The 18,632-nt window shown below is 47.7% G+C and overlaps 1 protein-coding gene across 4 annotated transcripts in view; it reads right to left on the reverse strand.

Annotated features, from left to right (window-relative positions):
* Nucleotides 1-18,632, reverse strand: part of RHCE (Rh blood group CcEe antigens) — a 32,246-nt gene that overhangs the window by 2,825 nt on the left and 10,789 nt on the right. For 2 of the 4 annotated variants that reach the window (XM_036350261.1, XM_036350264.1), the window contains 6 exons: nucleotides 16,465-16,615; nucleotides 14,027-14,174; nucleotides 13,097-13,263; nucleotides 11,496-11,633; nucleotides 8,053-8,186; nucleotides 2,835-2,914 (listed from right to left, as the gene is read on the reverse strand). In XM_036350261.1, the coding sequence (XP_036206154.1) occupies nucleotides 2,835-2,914; nucleotides 8,053-8,186; nucleotides 11,496-11,633; nucleotides 13,097-13,263; nucleotides 14,027-14,174; nucleotides 16,465-16,615 (818 nt within the window). Of the gene's footprint in view, nucleotides 1-2,834; nucleotides 2,915-7,253; nucleotides 7,425-8,052; nucleotides 8,187-11,495; nucleotides 11,634-13,096; nucleotides 13,264-14,026; nucleotides 14,175-16,464; nucleotides 16,616-18,632 lie in introns of those variants that run through there. The other 2 variants (XM_036350262.1, XM_036350263.1) reach the window with 2 other exon arrangements.

Below are 18,632 nucleotides of genomic sequence, written 5' to 3' on the forward strand. Positions count from 1 at the left end.
TCCATTTGAAACGCAAGAGCTGCCATGGAGAGCGGCTCAAAGTAGGCGCCTTGTAGGCCCAATAAACTCCCACCAGCCTCCGCTCAAGGTTCCACTTGTGTAGTTAGGAAAGTAATTTATAACCACTTGCTTTTGTCCCTGTTCTTTTCACCTGTCCAGGCTCTGCCTCGAGGGCTTGGCCCTATGCATTCTGCCACTGAGTAAAACCTGCCGAATCTCCCAGAATCCATGAAGTGAGCGCTTACCTTTCACAGGAAGCAGGGACATGCCATTCATCGATTTATCTGTGTGTTTTTAATGATCAGTCTCGATGTATTCAGGAGTAAGACTAACAAGAGTAGGCGCATGCATAGTCATATTTTCCTGTGTTGTGCATGCCTTTACTGATATTGGCAGGTAAAGTACAATTAGCATGTCTCATTTTGCTAGAATTACTCAGAAATGAGCTCTATCACCGACATGAATTTTCCAGGTAGCTGAGGCTTACTCATCACTAATGAAAATCCATCTAAATACATAAATCCATATTGCATTTTCTTATGAGTCATCACTGAATACATTTAGATTCTTAAAAAAATCAGAACTGTTGCTGGGAACATCCACTTAGGAATGGCTATAGAACGCAGGTAGATAGCTGTCAAGGGTTGTCGGCCTGCTCTCCGGCAGCCCAAGCTTTTTGTGTTCTTGTGTCTGATTTTAAGAACTTCTTGTCCTCTGTGAGACTCTCTGCTTTCACTTCTAACATACTAGTGTGCCTTATCTTGGGGAACCAACCCCACTTCTAATCCATTTCTAATCTTCCTGAATTGGAGACCCAACAACCATACCTGATGGGGTTGTACCTTAAATAGTATAGACAGATTCCAAGTAATGGGTCTCTTGACAAGTAAAACGCTCGGCTTTCAGAGGGCTATGGGTGCTATTTTGGTTGCTTGGAGGCCACTTTCCCCTTCTGTTGTCCAAGTTCTTTTTTTTTTTTAATATATTTTATTGATTTTTTACAGAGAGGAAGGGAGAGGGATAGAGAGTTAGAAACATCGATGAGAGAGAAACATCGATCAGCCGCCTCCTGCACACCCCCTACTGGGGATGTGCCCACAACCAAGGTACATGCCCTTGGCCGGAATCGAACCTGGGACCCTTCAGTCTGCAGGCCGGCGCTCTATCCACTGAGCCAAACCGGTTAGGGCTGTCCAAGTTCTTTTTCATCAGTTCCCTTATGTCCAAAGCAACATGTAAGGAGGAAAGCCATTGGTTTTAACTCTTCGAGGAATAATCCAGGTGTCTTTCCCACTCTTCTCTTTCTTAACCCCATTAAGTATAAGGAACACCCCGCCCCAGAGTCCTTTCCAAGTCACTGAGTCAGTGTCCCTTTGGTGAAGGGGGGAAGAGCCGCGGTGCAGGTGGCCAGATAAAGTACAGAATGCTCAGCTAATTTGAATTCAAAAGAATGGGCACCTTACACTCCCCTTTGCTAAATAGGACCACTCTACCCAGGATAGAATGTAAACTTATGGATGAAAGCATTTTCTCATCTGTATTTAGTTAATCACCTCAGACTCAAAAACTGAGGCCAGATGGTACATTAAGGTAATTCTAGACAGTTTTACTCTCTAAAACCGCCCAGGGAACTCCGAAAAGTCCGTTCCTACATGTGTCAGAGCTGAAAGGAAGCCAGACGGTTAGTTACCATAATCCCTCCGCTACACAGAGGGGCCAGCCAAGCCCAGAGAAATGGCAATGTGACTAACACCCCCCAGTTCATTAGTGCCTGCTTATGCTACTTGGTCTCTTGTTTGGCATCCACTGCCTGCCTAGGGACACAGTATATGAGTGTCCATAAAAGCTGTTCACCTAAAGAATAAAAGTGAACGTTTCTGAAAGGATGCATGTTTTCCCCTGGCATATAAGTAAGATTGGCAAATTAGCAACTCTCCCAGATTCTTTGCTGTTCTATCATATTGCAGAAGCAAAAACATACTTTAATTCTCCGTTTAAAGATCGCCAGTAGCTCCCCACCTCTCAGAGTGATCTGACTCCTTGCTACCACTCTGCCCTCAACCCTGGCCACTCTCCCCCCTCACTCTATCCACATCAGCTACACTGACTTCCTTGCTGTTCCCCAAACATACAAAGCATGTTCCTGCCTCAGGGCCTTTGCACATGCTGTTCGTTCTCGTAGAATGCTCTTCTCCCAAATAAGCATGTTGTATGTCTCCCTCCTCTCCATTCAGGTCTCTGCTCAAAGCTTTACTAGCTAGGCCTTCGCTTACCACCCTTCCAAAAGAGCAGACTACCCTCACACTGACTAGTTCCCCCACTCTGGATTATTTATCTTCATAGCACTTATCACCATCTCGCATAGTATGCATTTATTGCCTTTTTATTGTCAACTAGAATGTCAGCTCCATGAGATCAGGGCATTGTTTTATTCACTGCTTTGTCCCTAGAGCTTAAGAATAGCGCCAGGCTCATAGTAGATATTGTATAAATATTTGCTGAACCAAATATTATTATGGATGTCCTCAGGTAAGCATTTTGGCATAAGGATTTCCTTGGCCTTCTGTACAAAATTGGGTGCAATCACCAGTCCTGGCTCTAAGAGGCTGCAATGTTGCCACTCTTCCTTTTCCTGTTGCAGGTGACCTCTGAGGGCCATTCCAGTTCTGAAATGATGTGATTCTGTTTGTGTGTTTTTTAATCATTTGGCTGGAGCTGAGGAGGTGGGCTCACAGGGAACTGGATGGGCTCGTGCACACCCAGCGATGGGGCGGATGCACTCTGACCCCGGGCCCTGTGCCTGGGCAGTGATGGGCGGGTGAGCGCACACTGACCTGTTAGGAGACCAGATGCTAGACCCATCGCCATGGACAAGCTGAGTACCCCAGTGTCGAAGAGCACCTGGAAGCCGAGCCTGGAAATGACAAAGCACAGATGGTCGTGTTCGGGTGTCAGGCTGCAGAGGTGATGGGGACAAAAAACACTGCTTGCACGAGTAGTCACCCGGTCACGAAGGGCCATCAGGGCAACAAGTGTCCTCTTCCTGGTGGTATATTCCCCTGTCATTTTCCTGCAAAGCCATGCAGACATGGAGGAGGGGCATTCCAAGAACCTCTTTGGCTTACTTTAATCCTCAGACCCCTGGATCATGAACTAGACCAGGAGCTAGAAAGACCAAGTTCAAGTCCCAGTTCTGTTACCAGCTGTGTGGCCTGGAAAAGTCACTTACCCTCTCAGGGCCCTGAGTTTCCTCATTAGGCCATTAAAGATGAGGCTTTATTTCTATCAAGTCAAGGAGGGGTACAGTTTGGCTCTCAGATCCATCTCCCCTGCCTACCCCTCTTGAACATGCTTCCCTGTTCGTTGTCCTTCAAGGCAACCCCAGGACTTCACTTCAAACAATCAAACAGCCCTGAGAGGACATTGACATGCCCTTGCAGTAGAAATATAGGGAGCAGTGATAAGCTGGACTATATTAAAGTTAAGAACTCTTCGACAAAGACACCATTAAGAAGGTGAAAGATAATCCACAAAGTGGAAGGAGGTATTCACAGTATATCTGATAAAGGATCTATATCCAGAACAGATAAAGAATTCCTAAAAATCATTAAGAAAAAGACAAAACAACACAAAATGGGCAAAAGAACTTGAATAGACATTTCAAAAGAAAAAAATGTCCTAAAAGCATATGAAAAGTGCTCCACTTAGTCATCAGGGAAATTAAAGTCCAAACAGTAAGTTTGATGGCTACATGGCTAACATACAGTATAAAAGAAGGAAACTATGGAGAGTGTTAGAGAATATATGGGGTAAAGGGAACTCTCATGTGTATAGATGGGTGCAAATCCCAATGGAAAACTGATAGTATCCAATAAAATGGATGTATGCAAGCTGTGTGATCCAACAATCCACTTCTAGGCATATATTCACTTGAAGTGCATCCATATGTTCTCCCAAAACATTAGACTGTTTATAGCAGCAATACTAGAATGTTCCTAATAGCTCCAAACTAGAAACTGCCCACATGGTCATCAATAATGGATCAATGAATTGTGCTGTATTCACACAGTGGAACACTTGTTTTAACTGTGTTTTCTTAGGCTCTGTAATTTGTCTACTACTTGGTACTCATTTATCACAGGGCCAAACTAATGGGCCAAGCTGTTTACCTCTCTCTCTTGCAAGTCAGCTTTTGTGGGAATGCAAAACTCATATTACAAACCCCCCAACCACAAACTCTAACACGTATTTTCACTTCCTGCCCGTTAGGGGATGTCCCCACCGCTATACTCCCACAGGCATAGTCTCAGTTCCCCCGTCCTCTGCCGCCTGGTCCCATGGGACATGTGGCCTTGCGTGGTATGCCGTGCCTCTCATTTCGAGGGGTCCTGTGAGTAACATTAAATTGTCCTTTCAGTGGTACTGGCCTCTCCATGTTGTCACTCAGTCACCTTTATAAATTAAACCTAAGCACAGTTCAACGCTATCCCCCAATGAAAATGTACAATCTACAGAGATCCTCAACAACATGGTGAATCTCACAATTACAATGATGCGTAAGGGAAGCCAGGCACACAGGACACAGACTTCCGGTATGACTCCATGTGTATAAAGGACAAAAGCAGGCAAAACTGATCAATGCCGTTAGAAGTTAAACTAGCGGTTACCCTGGGACAGGACACAAAGGAGCTCTGGGTGCCTGTTATACGGACGTGTCAGAACATTGATCAAGTGACATCCTTACGATATTTGCACTTTTCTGGAAGTCGACTGTACTATAAAAAGAGTTTGCTTATTTTTAAGTAACATTAAGTGGCAGAATAGAAGCTAAATCCAAGTCTGCTGACTGCCAACCCATAATTCACTCTATCCTGGTGCCATCTGAGAGCAAATGGATGAAGCAGAAATCACCATACAACAGTCCCCACGCAAGATGGACCCCCTATGCCAGGCCCTCGATGCTTTTCCAGCTAATTTCACACGATCCTCACAGCAGCCCTGTGACCAGGTGTTTCACCAATGGGGAGGGCCGGGTTAGGGAAGTGGGCCAAGGGTTCCAATGTCACAGGCTTGGAATGGATGGTGCTTGGGACTCAAACCAGGCAGGTCTGTCTACCCACCAAGGCTGGCCAGATCCGTCCCAGCTTTCAGCATTGGAAGGTTCCTTTCACAATATGGCCATTCTGACATTCCAGAAATAGTTTTTAAAAGTATTTTTCTTTAAATAGACTTTTTTGGTTACATTTAAATAGACATTTAAAATAAAACTTTGTGTCACTAAAGTGGAAGAGAAATGAGAGGCAACTATAAAAAAATACAATGAAAACAAGACGTAGCTAGAATCTCTCCAAGATGTGGCAGCCTGGGCAAGTCTCTCAGCCTGAGACTTCCTCTGCTGTCGCTCAAACCGGAAGTCATCCTGTGAGCACGTGTCCGAAGGGCGCAGAGACTCCTCGAACCCAGTGGAGACTTTCTCCCTGATATAATCAAAGGTCTGGATGGGAATTGAGAAAGAGCCAGTGCGCTCTGTGATTCAGTGTTCTTCAAGTGTGTCTTTACACCTCTTAAAATCCTACATTTTGTGAAAATTCCTCCGTCCTGGCACGGAGCACTGCCTCCGACTCATTCACATCCACTGACCTGAATAGGAAATTGGCAGATACGGTCTGTGGAATGAATGAAGGTCAACTGGTTTGCCCAGTGACACCACATGAATACAGTAGCTGGTCCCCATTGCGTATGAGGTATTCCTGCCTGCCCACTCAGTGCTTTCTCCATCTTTCTGTTATACACAGATGCCCCTCCTATGGAAGCAGCGGCATCCATAATCATAAGGAAAGGGGCCATTGTTGGATATTTACTCCACACCAAGCACCGTCCTGAGCCCTTTAATTATATGTTGCTGAATCTTCACAGCAGTCCCAAGATGTAGATCTTACTATCCCATTTTACAGATAGAAAACTGAATCTTAAGGAGAGTTTGAGTACCATGCCTGCCTAAGGTCACACAACAGATAAAATGCGACCTCTGTCTGTCTGTCCCTGAAGCCTGTGCCCTTTACTTCCAGCAGAACGAAGGCCTCCTACGAGGTCATGGCTGTCACTGTGCCCTTCCCTTTGCTGGGTTCCTGCAGAGGAGGAAGAACAACTTCTTGGTCCTCAGCTGTCTCGTCCTGATGAGGGCTGACTTGCAGAGTGTGCTGGAGGCAGGCCACACAGGCTCTGGGCCAGCCATGGGCAAACTACGGCCCACGGGCCGGATCTGGCCCGTTTGAAATGAATAAAACTAAAAAAACAAAAGGCCGTGCCCTTTTATGTAATGATGTTTACTTTGAATTTATATTAGTTCACACAAACACTCCATCCATGCTTTTGTTCCGGCCCTCCAGTCCAGTTTAAGAACCCATTGTGGCCCTCGAGTCAAAAAGTTTGCCCACCCCTGCTCTGGGCCCTTGTTCTCATCTCCCCAATCCATGTTCAGTGATGTCCCCTTGATGGCGGCCATGGTGGGGGTGTTAGCACCAGAGAAATCAGCAAATGTGCTAAGTCAGGATTTTGTTTTCTTGGAGAGTGGGTTGTTCATCCTTTACCGATATACCATTGGTTGACTTTGTTTTGTTTTGTTTTCTCTAGGCCAATAATACTCAAGCTTGCATGAGAATCACCGGGAAGGCTTGTTGAGACACAGACTCCTGGGCCCCACCTCCAGATTCCTAATTGAGCAGATCTAGGTGGGCTGGAATTTGCATTTCTTTAAAAAAAAAAAAAAAAAATATATATATATATATATATATATATATATATATATATATATTATTGATTTCAGAGAGGAAGGGAGAGGGAGAGAGAGATAGAAACATCAATGATAAAAAAGAAAAAGAAACATCAATGATGAGAGAGAATCATTGATTGGCTGCCTCCTGCACATCCCCTGCTGGGGATCTAGCCCCAACCCGGGCAGGTACCCCTGACCAGAATCAAACCTGGGACCCTTCAGTCCACAGGCTGATGCTCTATCCACTGAGCCAAACCAGCGAGGGCTCCTTTTTCTTAAAATTTAAATTTTATTTTTCAATTACATTCAAAATTATTTTGTACTAGAGGCCTGATGCACAAAATTTGTGCAAGAGTAGGTCTTCGAAGCCCCGGCTGCCTCTCGGCCCTGTGCCCCCCTCTCCACCGCCCCCCCCCGCCCACTGGTCACTGGTCATTCCAGAAGGTCATTCCACCATCTGGTCTAATTAGCATATTAGCTCTTTATTATATGGGATGAGTTTCAGGTTTATAGCATAGTGGTTGGACAATCATATACTTTACAGATTGAGCCCCTGACATTAGAATTTGCATTTCTAACCAATGCCCAGGTGATGATGCTGTTGAGAGCCACTGCTCTAGGAGAGCCACGGAATCACAGAATTTGGGATCTAGAAGGACAAATGGTCCAGATGTTCCCGATTAGCAGCCTGGAATTTGGCCCACACAATTTTTCTAATGATTTTGAATCTTTTGCTAATGCTTAGGAGAGTGTCTACCGTTTTCCTACATTCACTTATTTAATCCTTTAAACCACATGGTTCCTGGCCTCAGGCAGCCTCCAACAATCCTATAAGGGGAGGTATTATCATTATCTTCATTTAAAACCAGGTGACCAAAGCTCAGAGCAGTTAGGGAGCGTGCCCAGCCTATAAGAGGTCAAGACCAGTCTGACTTCACGGCAACTCCTCACATCACCTACACCATCAAAGGTTGAAACATGGACTCACTCAACTGGCTTGGGCCTGGTTGTCCTGCTCTGTTTGTTTGGGGGGGCCTCAGGGCTATCTGCCTTGGCCTTGCACCCAAGCTGCCCGCTTTGGGAAGAAGTAACCTGAAGAGGTGATGACTCCACACAAGTTAGGGGCTCGGAAGAATTTCTGAAGAAGTTGGCCAACAAATGCTCATGGAGGCCTGCTTAGTGCCTGGCCCTGAATGCATGCACCTCAGCTAATGGCTCCGGGCACACTGCTTCCTGAGTTAGGTGCGGGTATGAAGGGAATAAGCCAAGTGACTCACAGGGGATCCTTGGACCAGTTTATCTTATGCATCATCAGCCCGATGTAGGCGGTCCCTCCGAGCAGGCCCGGCAAGCCAAAGGTGTAGTGCACGCCGCACGAGTCGTGGATCCCCAGCACGCGGTTAAAACACACCTGGGGACAAACAGCATTGTCAGTAGATCTGCATGGGAGACTGACATTCCCTACGACTCTTTACACCCGGGCCACCCAAAGGGATGGGCTTTAGGGCCCACGTAAGAAGCACTTCTCAACCTGACCGGTTTGGCTCAGTGGATAGAGCGTCGGCCTGCGGACTGAGGGGTCCCGGGTTCGATTCCGGTCAAGGGCATGTACCTGGGTTGCGGGCACATCCCCAGTAGGAGGTGTGCAGGAGGCAGCTGATCGATGTTTCTGTCTGAGTGTTTCTAATTCTCTATCCCTCTCCTTCCTCCCCATAAAAAAAATCAATAAAACACATTTTTTAAAAAGCAGCACTTCTCAGACTTGCACGTGCGCTCACATTACTGGGGAGCCTGGTCAACCACAGGGTTGGATTTGGAAGGTCTGGGGCCTGAGATTCTGCATTTCTAACAGAGTCCCAGGGAATGCCAGTGCTGCTGGTCCACTGACTGCACTTTGAGAAGCAAGGATCTAACCCAGGCACCACTCACATTTTGGGCTCTAATTCTGTGTTGTGAGTGTGCTGTCCTGTGCACTGTAGGATGCTTAGCAGCATCCCTGGCCTGTACCCTTTAGACGCCAGTAGCACCCCCAACCCAGTGTGTCAACCAAGGATGTCTCCAGATATCGTCACATGCCCCTGGGAGGTGATCGAGACCTACTGGTCTGGCCCAAAGACAAATGCCATCCAAAGACAAATGGCCGATTAGAATAAAAGTCAGAAGAAAAGGATGTGACCACACCCTCAGACTCCCATTCAAATGCCCCTCCACCTCACCACTTAGCCTCCCAGATGGCCATCAGCCAACAGATACGGCTACCAATGAGAATTTGTTCAGGCTACTTTCTCCTTAGATTCCCCATTGTCTGCAGAATAAAACCCCAGACTCCTCAACCTGCTCAGGAGATATACCTGAGCACCAGCCGTCTCTCAAGACTCTGGTCCCACCGCACTCCCAGGTGAACCCAACGCTTCAGTCAAGAGAACATCTGTCTGTTTCCTGGCTGGGCCACCTGCCCTTCTCCCTGTTGAGCCTCTGAGCACACTGCTCCTCCGCCTGGAACACACTTCCCACTTCTCCGCCTGGCTAATCTTAGTTATTTGTCAGTGCTCAGCGGAGACAACCTCTGCTCCGGGAAGCATTTCCTGGCACGTCTCAGGCTGGCGTGGATGTGCCCTGGAGCAGTCATCGCACTGAGCTGTCTTTTTTGTCCATTTTCTTCACTGCGTTACAGCTTGGGAAGCAGGATAAATGTGAAGACATAGGTGATGAATGAATGAATAAGTGAATGAGTGAATGAATGAGTGAGTGAATCATTCTTGAATTGTTCCCCCAGTGATAGAGTCAAGGAAATTGAAGCACAGGTAGAGTGATGGACTCTAAGACGGATGATAACTTACGCATTTTAAAATACGGTTTTAAAATTTGATTTTTAGAGAAAGAGGAAGGGAGAGGAATAGAGAGAAACATCGATGCAAAATGAACGTCATCAATCTGTTGTCTCCTGCAGGCCCCCTACTGGGCTCTGACCAGGAATTGGACCAGTGACCCCTTGGTTTCTGGCTAGACGCTCAACTGCTCAGCCACACCTGCTGGACAACGTATGCATTTTTTTTTTTTTTTTTTTTGCTGTGTACTTCCTCCTTTCATCATAGGGCCTCCAAGCCAGAGGAGGTAAAAGACATCTGTTCTCATTCCAAAGATGAAAATCAGACTCTGCTCAAATCAAACTATTGGTAATTTCTTCCTTATCTGGAGTTGAAACTGCCTCCCTGAATATCCACTGTCAGTCAAATTCAGCTTCCTTCACCACCCAAAAGTATACTCCTTTATTCTCCACCAAGCCTTCAAAAGCCATGCAGATTTGTGGTTCCTAAATATTTCCTTTAGAAGTGTATCAATAACAAACTGGCTATCATGAAGTGTTCTGGTAGTATCTGTGCCTGTTGAATTTTGAAGGAAGAAAAATCCATCCACTTAGAAGAACTAAACAATCAGAAGTGGGCATGCCCTGATGATGAGCCAGCATCTTTCTTCTAGGCACTGCCCTTCCCACCCCCATTCTCACGGTTCATGGGCAGCCGCCACGTGTGTACAGCATGCCCACCCCCACCCAGCCAAAGACGGGCACAGGATCCAAGCTAGACCAATGAGCTCCTTCTTCAAAGAACTTGGAATCAGGGCCAAGAGATGTCACCCAGCTGCTTTCTTGCAAAGAGATACTACACTCCACCATGAGGAGGAGCAGTAGGAGAACAGAAAGGAAGTCTACAGAGTGAGAATAAAGCAGATATTCGGGAAAAACGAAGAAAGGAGATCAGGGACTTCTGGGGCTCCCCAAAACACTCCCATCCCCTGTGGACGAAAGGGGCCGCATGCTGACCTGACAAGCTCAGGGGAGGCCTGCATAGCAGTTTTGCAGACTTAGAGACCTAAAGTAACCACAAAAGATGGTCTGAAATTAAACTTTAACTAAAGCAGTTATGGTGGGCAGTTACGTCCTAAGTCGCTATCTTCACTGATAAGGTCAACCTTTACCGTAACTGAGCCTATCTGTCTTTTTGCATCTATGATAACATACCCTTGAAATGTCTGGGTACCTTGTGACTTCCCTTTTCATGGAGCCCCTGGGGCACAGCCAGGTGTGCTGGGCCCAGGACAGATGCCACAGATTCCTTCATTTATCATGTTAATTGCTCCTGCACCCACCTAAGTATGTGTCTATCACTTTACTTTTTATCCAATCCCGGAGCCCCCCCCCCCCCTTCGCTTTATCCCTCCTCCTTAATCTATCACCAATGAATTTCATGTAACCCACCTATGTTCCTCCTTTAATTGCAATGTATAAATACAAATGTAACCCCGCCATTCCCTGAAGCACTATCTCAATTCGTTGAGGTTCTGCTTCTCGGCATATGTCGACAATTTGGCTCAAATAAACTCACAAAAATTCTTTACAGGTTTCAATGTTTTTTTACGTTAACACCCGATACCAGCCACTCCTGGGCTCCCAGGAGCATTTCTTCCTTGGGTCCCCTGACAACCCAGGGGCCTTATAAAAACTTCCGCCAATGTCTGAGCAAGCTTGAGTGGGTTCTGCTCCCCAGATCCTAACACATGCACCATCCAGCCTGGGCGGGTCCTCCACCCCAAGCTTTTAAACCGAGAGGGTGCCAACACCTGTCTGGTGCAGCCTCTGGCACCACATGATGGTCCACCATGGCCCCAGGGCCCTCTGGCCCAAGACAAAGCAGAGGGTGTTTGCTGCCCAGCTCCTTACCGGCAGGCATTTGGCTCCCCAGATGGAGATCAGCCCAGCCACAAACCCCAGCACCATGGCCAGCCAAGGAGAAGGAATCAGGTGGCACGAGGCACCCACAGCCACGCCTCCCGCCAGCACTGCGTTGTGGATATGAGTCTGCAAAGAAATAGCTTGTGGGTGAATGAAGTGAGACACACGACAACATCTTCCCCAAAGTTCGTCAGCCAGCTGGTAGGCCCTACTGTAAGGTCCTCCCTCCTTCAGTGATCCTGAAACCATCCACTCCCCTGTTAAACTACCTGGACTTTACCAATGGTCTCCTCTCACCCCACTTCTCAGTCTCAGGGAACAGTCAGCCTGATTGGGCGGCACTTAGGGAATCAGCTTGAAAGTCTAGTTTCTCGGCGTTCAGCCACCCTCACACTCATTAGTGACGTGTCCTTGGGCACTTAACAGCTCAGTGCTTCAACTTTTCCACCAGGTAATGGGGTTTTGATTGTACCTGCTGAATGCAGGTTATTGTAAGAAATAAACGAGTTACCACATGTAAAAAGAAAAAAACCCTTAGCCCCGTGCCTGGCATAGAACACGAGTAAATGCCCATTAAATATAAGCCATTATTATAGTTTTTATTATTTTTATTATTAGTGTTTGCTCCTTGGCGCCTATGCCACTTGTATGGACCCAATAAGCTGAGTCCTGGATCACATCTCTGCTCTGTCCTTCATTCCTCTCAACTGGGCTTTGCCTCCTTTTGCGCTTCTTCCCCCCGTCCCCCTCCACTCTGACCAGGCCTAGGAGCTCTGGGCCCTCGGACCAGCTTCAGGGCTTCCCTGACCTGATGGCCAAACTTGCCTCCCTGGATGACCCCACCTTGTCTGACCTGGAGTCCTTGTCACCATGGAGCTCACCTGTGGGGACACCTGCCTCCCCTTAGTACTGTTAACCTGTCATCCGTGGCCACATTCTCTCCACTCCAGGCCCCACTGCCTGTCTAGAATTTTCCCCACCACCTCTGGCCGGCTGACTCCATGCCCTGAGCATCACGGGAACTTGTTTTGTCTTTAGCTCTACACTCCCATCATCTCCCCCACCCAAAACTCACACGATCTCCCGGCTCCATTGATAATAGCAGCTAATATTTGCCCAGAACTTATTCCACATGAAGCGTGTTACATACAATGTCTATGGCTTCACTAAGGCCATGTGGCTGGGTTAACCTACTTCTCTACTTCTGATTCTTATTCCAATCTTGACATTTCTTGGGTTAAGAGGAAAGACTGACACATTCTATTCTAGTCTCCCCTCCCCTCCACCCCTCACTGACTCTTGCTCCTGGCGGCTGGCTTTAATAACTAGCAGGAATGGGGGTCAAACCTGGGTCTGTTTGATGCCAATGCTGCTGGACTAAATCCCTTCCCCTAGGAAGCCTTTCACCACCGCGCAGTCTCCTAAGTTCCAGTGCCCATTTTACAAGCTGCTGCTCCCCCTTGTGCCCCCTGACACAGCGGACAAGGCTCCCCCACCCAAACTTGAGGGCTGGGGCTGGGGGGCGGGGCGTGAACACGTGTGGGGCCTGGGAGACCCAAGTGCGGCCCAGGGGCAGCCCCCCTCCTCACCATGCTGATCTTCCCTCGGGGGTGAGTCAGGGCCGACAGGGAGATGGCGGTGACGGCGCTGACCGCAAGAGCATAGTAGGTGTTGAACACGCCGTTCTTCCTTTCGTGTGGTATGGTCAGCAGAGCAGAGTTGAAACTCGGCCAGAACATCCACAAGAAGAGGGTGCCTGGGGGCCAGAGAGGGTCAGTGGCCAGAGCCAGAACTCCTGCTCCAGAGCCTGAGCCTCGGCGGACTTCAGGCGGGAGCAGCCCGGAGCAGGCAGATCTCGGCTTGATCACTCTCCAGCTCTGTGACTTCAGGCAAGACACGCGTCCTTCCTGAAATCTCAGGTTGCTAGGGCCGGGCTAACATACTTCACAGGCAGCGAAGCCAAGGCCCCTCGAGCTGAATCACCAAACCCCAGGCCTCCTGACCCCAGCGTGGGATGGCCAAATGCTTATCTTAAAAGTTAGCATGAGACTTTTGACAGTTTCCCCCAATGAGACCCCAGGTACAGTTAGTGACACACATCAGTAGCTTTCCTTCAGCCCCGTGGCCTGACACCCAGTCGCCTGCTGTGGAGTTCATCGTTTTCACCGCAGCTTGTGAAAATACGCCATTTTTACTCTTCAGTCCCTACCCTCTCCTTTCCTCGACTTCAGGGCCCTTCACTTGTCCAATTCCCTCCTTTAAGTTGAGGCCAAACAGATCGGATAAACTTATTGAAACTCCAATGGAGGGAGTTCTCCTCTCCTTTGGATAAGAATGAAGAGAGGTACCCCGGAGGGCAAGGCTTCCCTCAAAGGTCTGAATTCATCCAGCGCCACGTGGGGAGGTGAGTCGTGGCGGAGGGCTTCAGACACCGGGGCAGGCTGGTGACAGAGATTTCCTGTGGCGCTCTGGAGCCTCTTGCCCACCCAGTACCAGATCTCCCCTCCGCCTCGCCTTACCCAGCATGGCGAACAGGCTGGGGCTCGTTGTCCTCCGCTCTTTCTCCTCCGCTTCCTTGGGGAGAGGTCTTGAGAGGCACCAGGCCACGGTCAGCCCAAAGTAGGCCGCGAACACGTGGATGTACATCATGCTTAAGTGGTTGTCCGCCTGCAACCAACCCGGCGGGAGCAGTGAGTGTCGGCACCCCCTGCCCACGGGCGAACCCCCATGTTCCTTGGAGAAAGACCTGAGCTTCACAGAGGAGGGGTGACTCGAAGTCATGAGACGGGTGTTTGAAAAAGCTTATCCAGCCCAGCAGTTCCCTTTCAGAGGAGCCCCGTGAATAGCTGAGTGTCTATTCCAGGGAGGTTGCTGGTTGGTCTTATCAATAGCTTTTATTTTTATTATATATATATATATATATATATAAATATATATATATTTATATATATATATATAAAATTTATTGTCTAAAGTTTTACATATGTCTCTTTTTCCCCCAATTGACCCCCTCCCCCAGCCATTCCCACCCCAGGCAAGCCCCCACCGCCCCAGTGTCTGTGGCCATGGGTTATGCTAATATGCATGCATACAAGTCCTTTGGTTGCTCTCTAACCGCCACCCTCCCTTGCCATTTGTGTCTGGATCTATTTTTGTTCATCAGATTATATTGACCATTATATCCCTCCTATGAGTGAGATCATGTGATATTGATCTTCTCTGACTGGCTTATTTCTCTTAGCGTAATGCTCTCCAGTTCCATCCATGCTGTTGCAAATGGTAAAAGTTCCTTCTTTTTTATAGCGGTGTAGTATTCCATTGTGTAGATGTACCACAGTTTTTTAATTGACTCATCTGCTGATGGGCACTTAGGCTGTTTCCAAATCTTAGCTATTGTAAATTGTGCTGCTATGAACATAGGGGTGCATATATTCTTTCTGATTGGTGTTTTTTTCTGGTTTCTTGGGATATAGTCCTAGAAGTGGGATTCCTGGGTCAAATGCGAGTTCTGTTTTTAGGAAACTCCATACTGTCTTCCACGGTGGCTTAAAATATATTTTTATTCATTTCAGAGAGGAAGGGAGAGGGAGGGAGGGAGGGAGGGAGGGAGAGAGAGAGAGAGAGAGAGAGAGAGAGAGAGACATCAATGATGAGAGAGAACTATTGATCGGCTGCCTCCTGAATGCCCCAAACTGGGGACTGAGCCCGTAACCCCAGTATGTGCCCTGACCAGGAATTGAACTGTGACCTCCTGGTTCATAGGTCGACACTCAACCACTAAACCACACCGGCTGGACTACCAGCAGCTTTTAAATGCTTTTGGCCAGCCCTGGCTGGTGTGGCTCAGTTGGTTGGAGTGTACATCGGAAGGTCACAGGTTCGATTCCCAGTCAGGGTACATACCCAGTTGTGGGTTTGATCCCTAGCTGGGGGCTCCGGGGTGTGTGGGGGAGGCAACCGAATGTTTCTCTCTCACATTGATGTTTCTTTCTCTCTCCCTCTCCCTTCCTTTCTCTAAAATCAATTAAAAATATATCCTCAGGTGAGGATGAACATAAATAAATAAATAAATATAAATACTCTTGGCCGAGGTCCACTAAGGTGGGGCCAAAAGCCACACGGCCATGCCCCCGCTGCTCCCTACTTTTCAGCAGAATTTCATGGAGTGATAAGTGCTGTAAACTTTGCAACATGAAACAGCCAGGCTTCTCCTCACTGAACTGAAGTCCTTAGTAAATCCTAGATGTATGCTAATTTCGCTGTATCGATATCAAATTTAGTAATCCTTACTAACTCCTTTAGTGGGATACTCCTGAATCCTGTCAACTGTGCCTTCAAAAAACATCCAGAATTGGCGGAATTTTCACCACCATACCTCAGTGACCTCACTTTGGTTTAAGCCGCCATCCCTGCAAACCAAAATGATTGAAATAACCTTCTTAACAAGTGATCAAAGCTAACGTCCTCAGTCATGAGACAAATGCCACTCCCTTGCTGTGTGGTCTTGGGCGTCAGCTTTCTCATCTGTGACCATCCGACCACAGGGTCACAACTATAGCAGAAGAGCTGGGAGAACGGTCTGGCCTGGCCCCACCCTCACCAGTGGCCTCAGCCTTAGGCTTTGGACAGTTTCCCCAGTGAGGTCCCATGTCCAGTTAGTGACACACATTGACTGGTTTGAAAGAAGCCGTTGGCCATGCAGCTTGCTGGACCACAGCTGGGGGAGATGGAGGAATGGGAATGATCTTTTCATACATCCCATAATTAGCTTGTGATTCCTACAGTGTCATATTTTGGAAGTGAAAGGCGTTCATTTGCCATGTTTAAACATTTAGCATAGACCCCACTTTTGTCACCCCATTTGGGCCTGGCCGTATTATTTAAAATCCCAGAAGCCTCACCCAATGGAGGCCCCCCTTTGCACCTCCTCGCCCGCCCTCACAGCACCATGACTCACAACGAGGAACTGCCGGCTGAGCATCCTCGTGGCACTAAAGGCGGTCACCTCCATCAGCACCATCAGCACCAGCTGCGCCAGGTTGGCCTTCCCCAGGATGGCACCCACAGAGATCAGCACAGACATAGCACTCATGGTCGCCTGCTGAATCCTGGGGAGAGAGGGCGAGACGGGGAGGACGAAGAAGGAAGGATGACTCTCATTCCTTCACTCGTTCATTCACTCATTTAACAAACACTTGCTGAGGGTCTTCCTACTCTCCGCCTGGCACTGTTCGAGAAACTCGGGACACACTGGGAGAACAGAAGGCAAGATTTCCGCCCACATGGGGGCTGATGGGGCCCAGCCTGGGGTTTCCTTCGTCCCTTTCCCCCATCAGGGTGGCGTCTACACTCGGGGAGATTGGTCTCTCACCCACACTGGGGGTGCTCGGCGGTTCTCCTAGGAATGTCACTGTGAGTTACAGGCCAAGCGTTCCCTCAGCTCCCTTCTGGGATCTGACCCCTGGGACTCTGCCCACGGCTTTTCTTCTGCCGTCATTGCTCGCAAACGCTCAATAGAGGGCGCTCTTCACCTGCCGCCCGCGCGCCCGCCACCCAGCCTCCCCCTCTCCCAGGCAGTGGAGAAGTACTGGGTTCGGAAGCAGGACAAGCCTGGCTTCCGGTCTCAGCCTTTCCACTGAGCAGCTGTTTAACCTCACTGAGCCTGTTTCCCTGCCTGCGGGCGAAGAGTGATAATAAGATCTCACGGTAGTACCGTGGGGCTTAGAAGGAGTATTCGTGCACGTGTGTCTGGCACGGTGATGGCGCAAAGAACGACGGAGGAGTAGCAGCCGGCATTCTTAGCACTTTTACTGATTTCTTCCTCCTCTTGACAAATGAGCAGGCTCAGTGTGAGGATGCAGGATAAAACCATTTTTGTTTTTGAGGAACTCACGATTCAGCTGGGGAGATAGGGCTGGCTGACGTTATGAACCCTGATATAACGAGGCTAGAGAGGGAGACATTGAAGGGAAAGAACAGTATAGAGTGGACTCATCAAGGAGGGCTTCCTGGGGGAGGTGGCACTGACTACTAGAGCAATACATGGTGGTTAAACCAACCCATCCTCCCTGGGCGCCTTGCTGTGAGACACCCCCTTCCACCTGGGAGCTGATAATGATGATGCTACAACCAACATCACAACAATAATGATTTATTAAGCGTCATGTATAACAGGCTTGCAACTACATCACCTCATTTAAATTTTTTTTCAATTACAGTCGGCATTCAATATTATTTTATATTAGTTTCAGGTGTACGGCATAGTGATTAGACATTTATGTAATTTATGAGGTGACCACCCCCTAATTCCAGCACCAGCCTGGCACCATCCATGGCTATTACAACATTATTGACTATATTCCCTCTGCTGTATTGTACGTCCCCAAGAGTATATTGTAACTACCAATTTGTACTTAGTAATCCTGTCACCTTTTTCACCCAGCCTCCCACCCCCTCCCATCGGCAGCCATTAGTTTGTTCTCTGTATCTGTGAGTCTGTTTCTGCTTTATTTAGTGCTTTAGATTCCACATGTAAGTGAAACATATGGTATTTACCTTTCTCTGTCTGACTTATTTCCCTTAGCACACTATTCTGTAGGTCCATCCATGTTTTTACAAATGGTAAGATTCATTCTTTTTTTATGGCCAAGTAATATTTCATGGTATATATGGACCACGTCTTCTTAATCCAGTAGTTTATTTATGGGCACTTGGGCTGCTTCCAATCTTGGCTATTGTAAATAATGCTGCAATGAACATAGGGGTGCATACATGTATCTTTTAAGATTAGTGTTTTGGATTTCTTCAAATGTATACTCGGAAGTGGGATTGCTGGGTCATAAGGTAGTTCTATTTTTAATTTTTTGAGGAAACTCCATACTGTTTCCATAGTGGCTGTACCAATTTGCAGTCCCACTAACAATGCACGAGGATTCCCTTTCCTCCACATTTTCACCAACATTTGTTGTTTGTTGATTTATTGGCAATAGCCATTCTGACAGGTGTGAGGTGCTATCTTACTATGGCTTTAATTTTCATTTATCTGATGATTAGTGACGTTGTATCATTAATGAATATAATCTCCCCTTCAGTAGGTTGACTTTTCATTTTGTTGATAGTTTCCTT

Source organism: Myotis myotis, unplaced genomic scaffold (assembly GCF_014108235.1).
Source record: "Myotis myotis isolate mMyoMyo1 unplaced genomic scaffold, mMyoMyo1.p scaffold_m19_p_2, whole genome shotgun sequence".
Taxonomy (NCBI): domain Eukaryota; kingdom Metazoa; phylum Chordata; class Mammalia; order Chiroptera; family Vespertilionidae; genus Myotis; species Myotis myotis.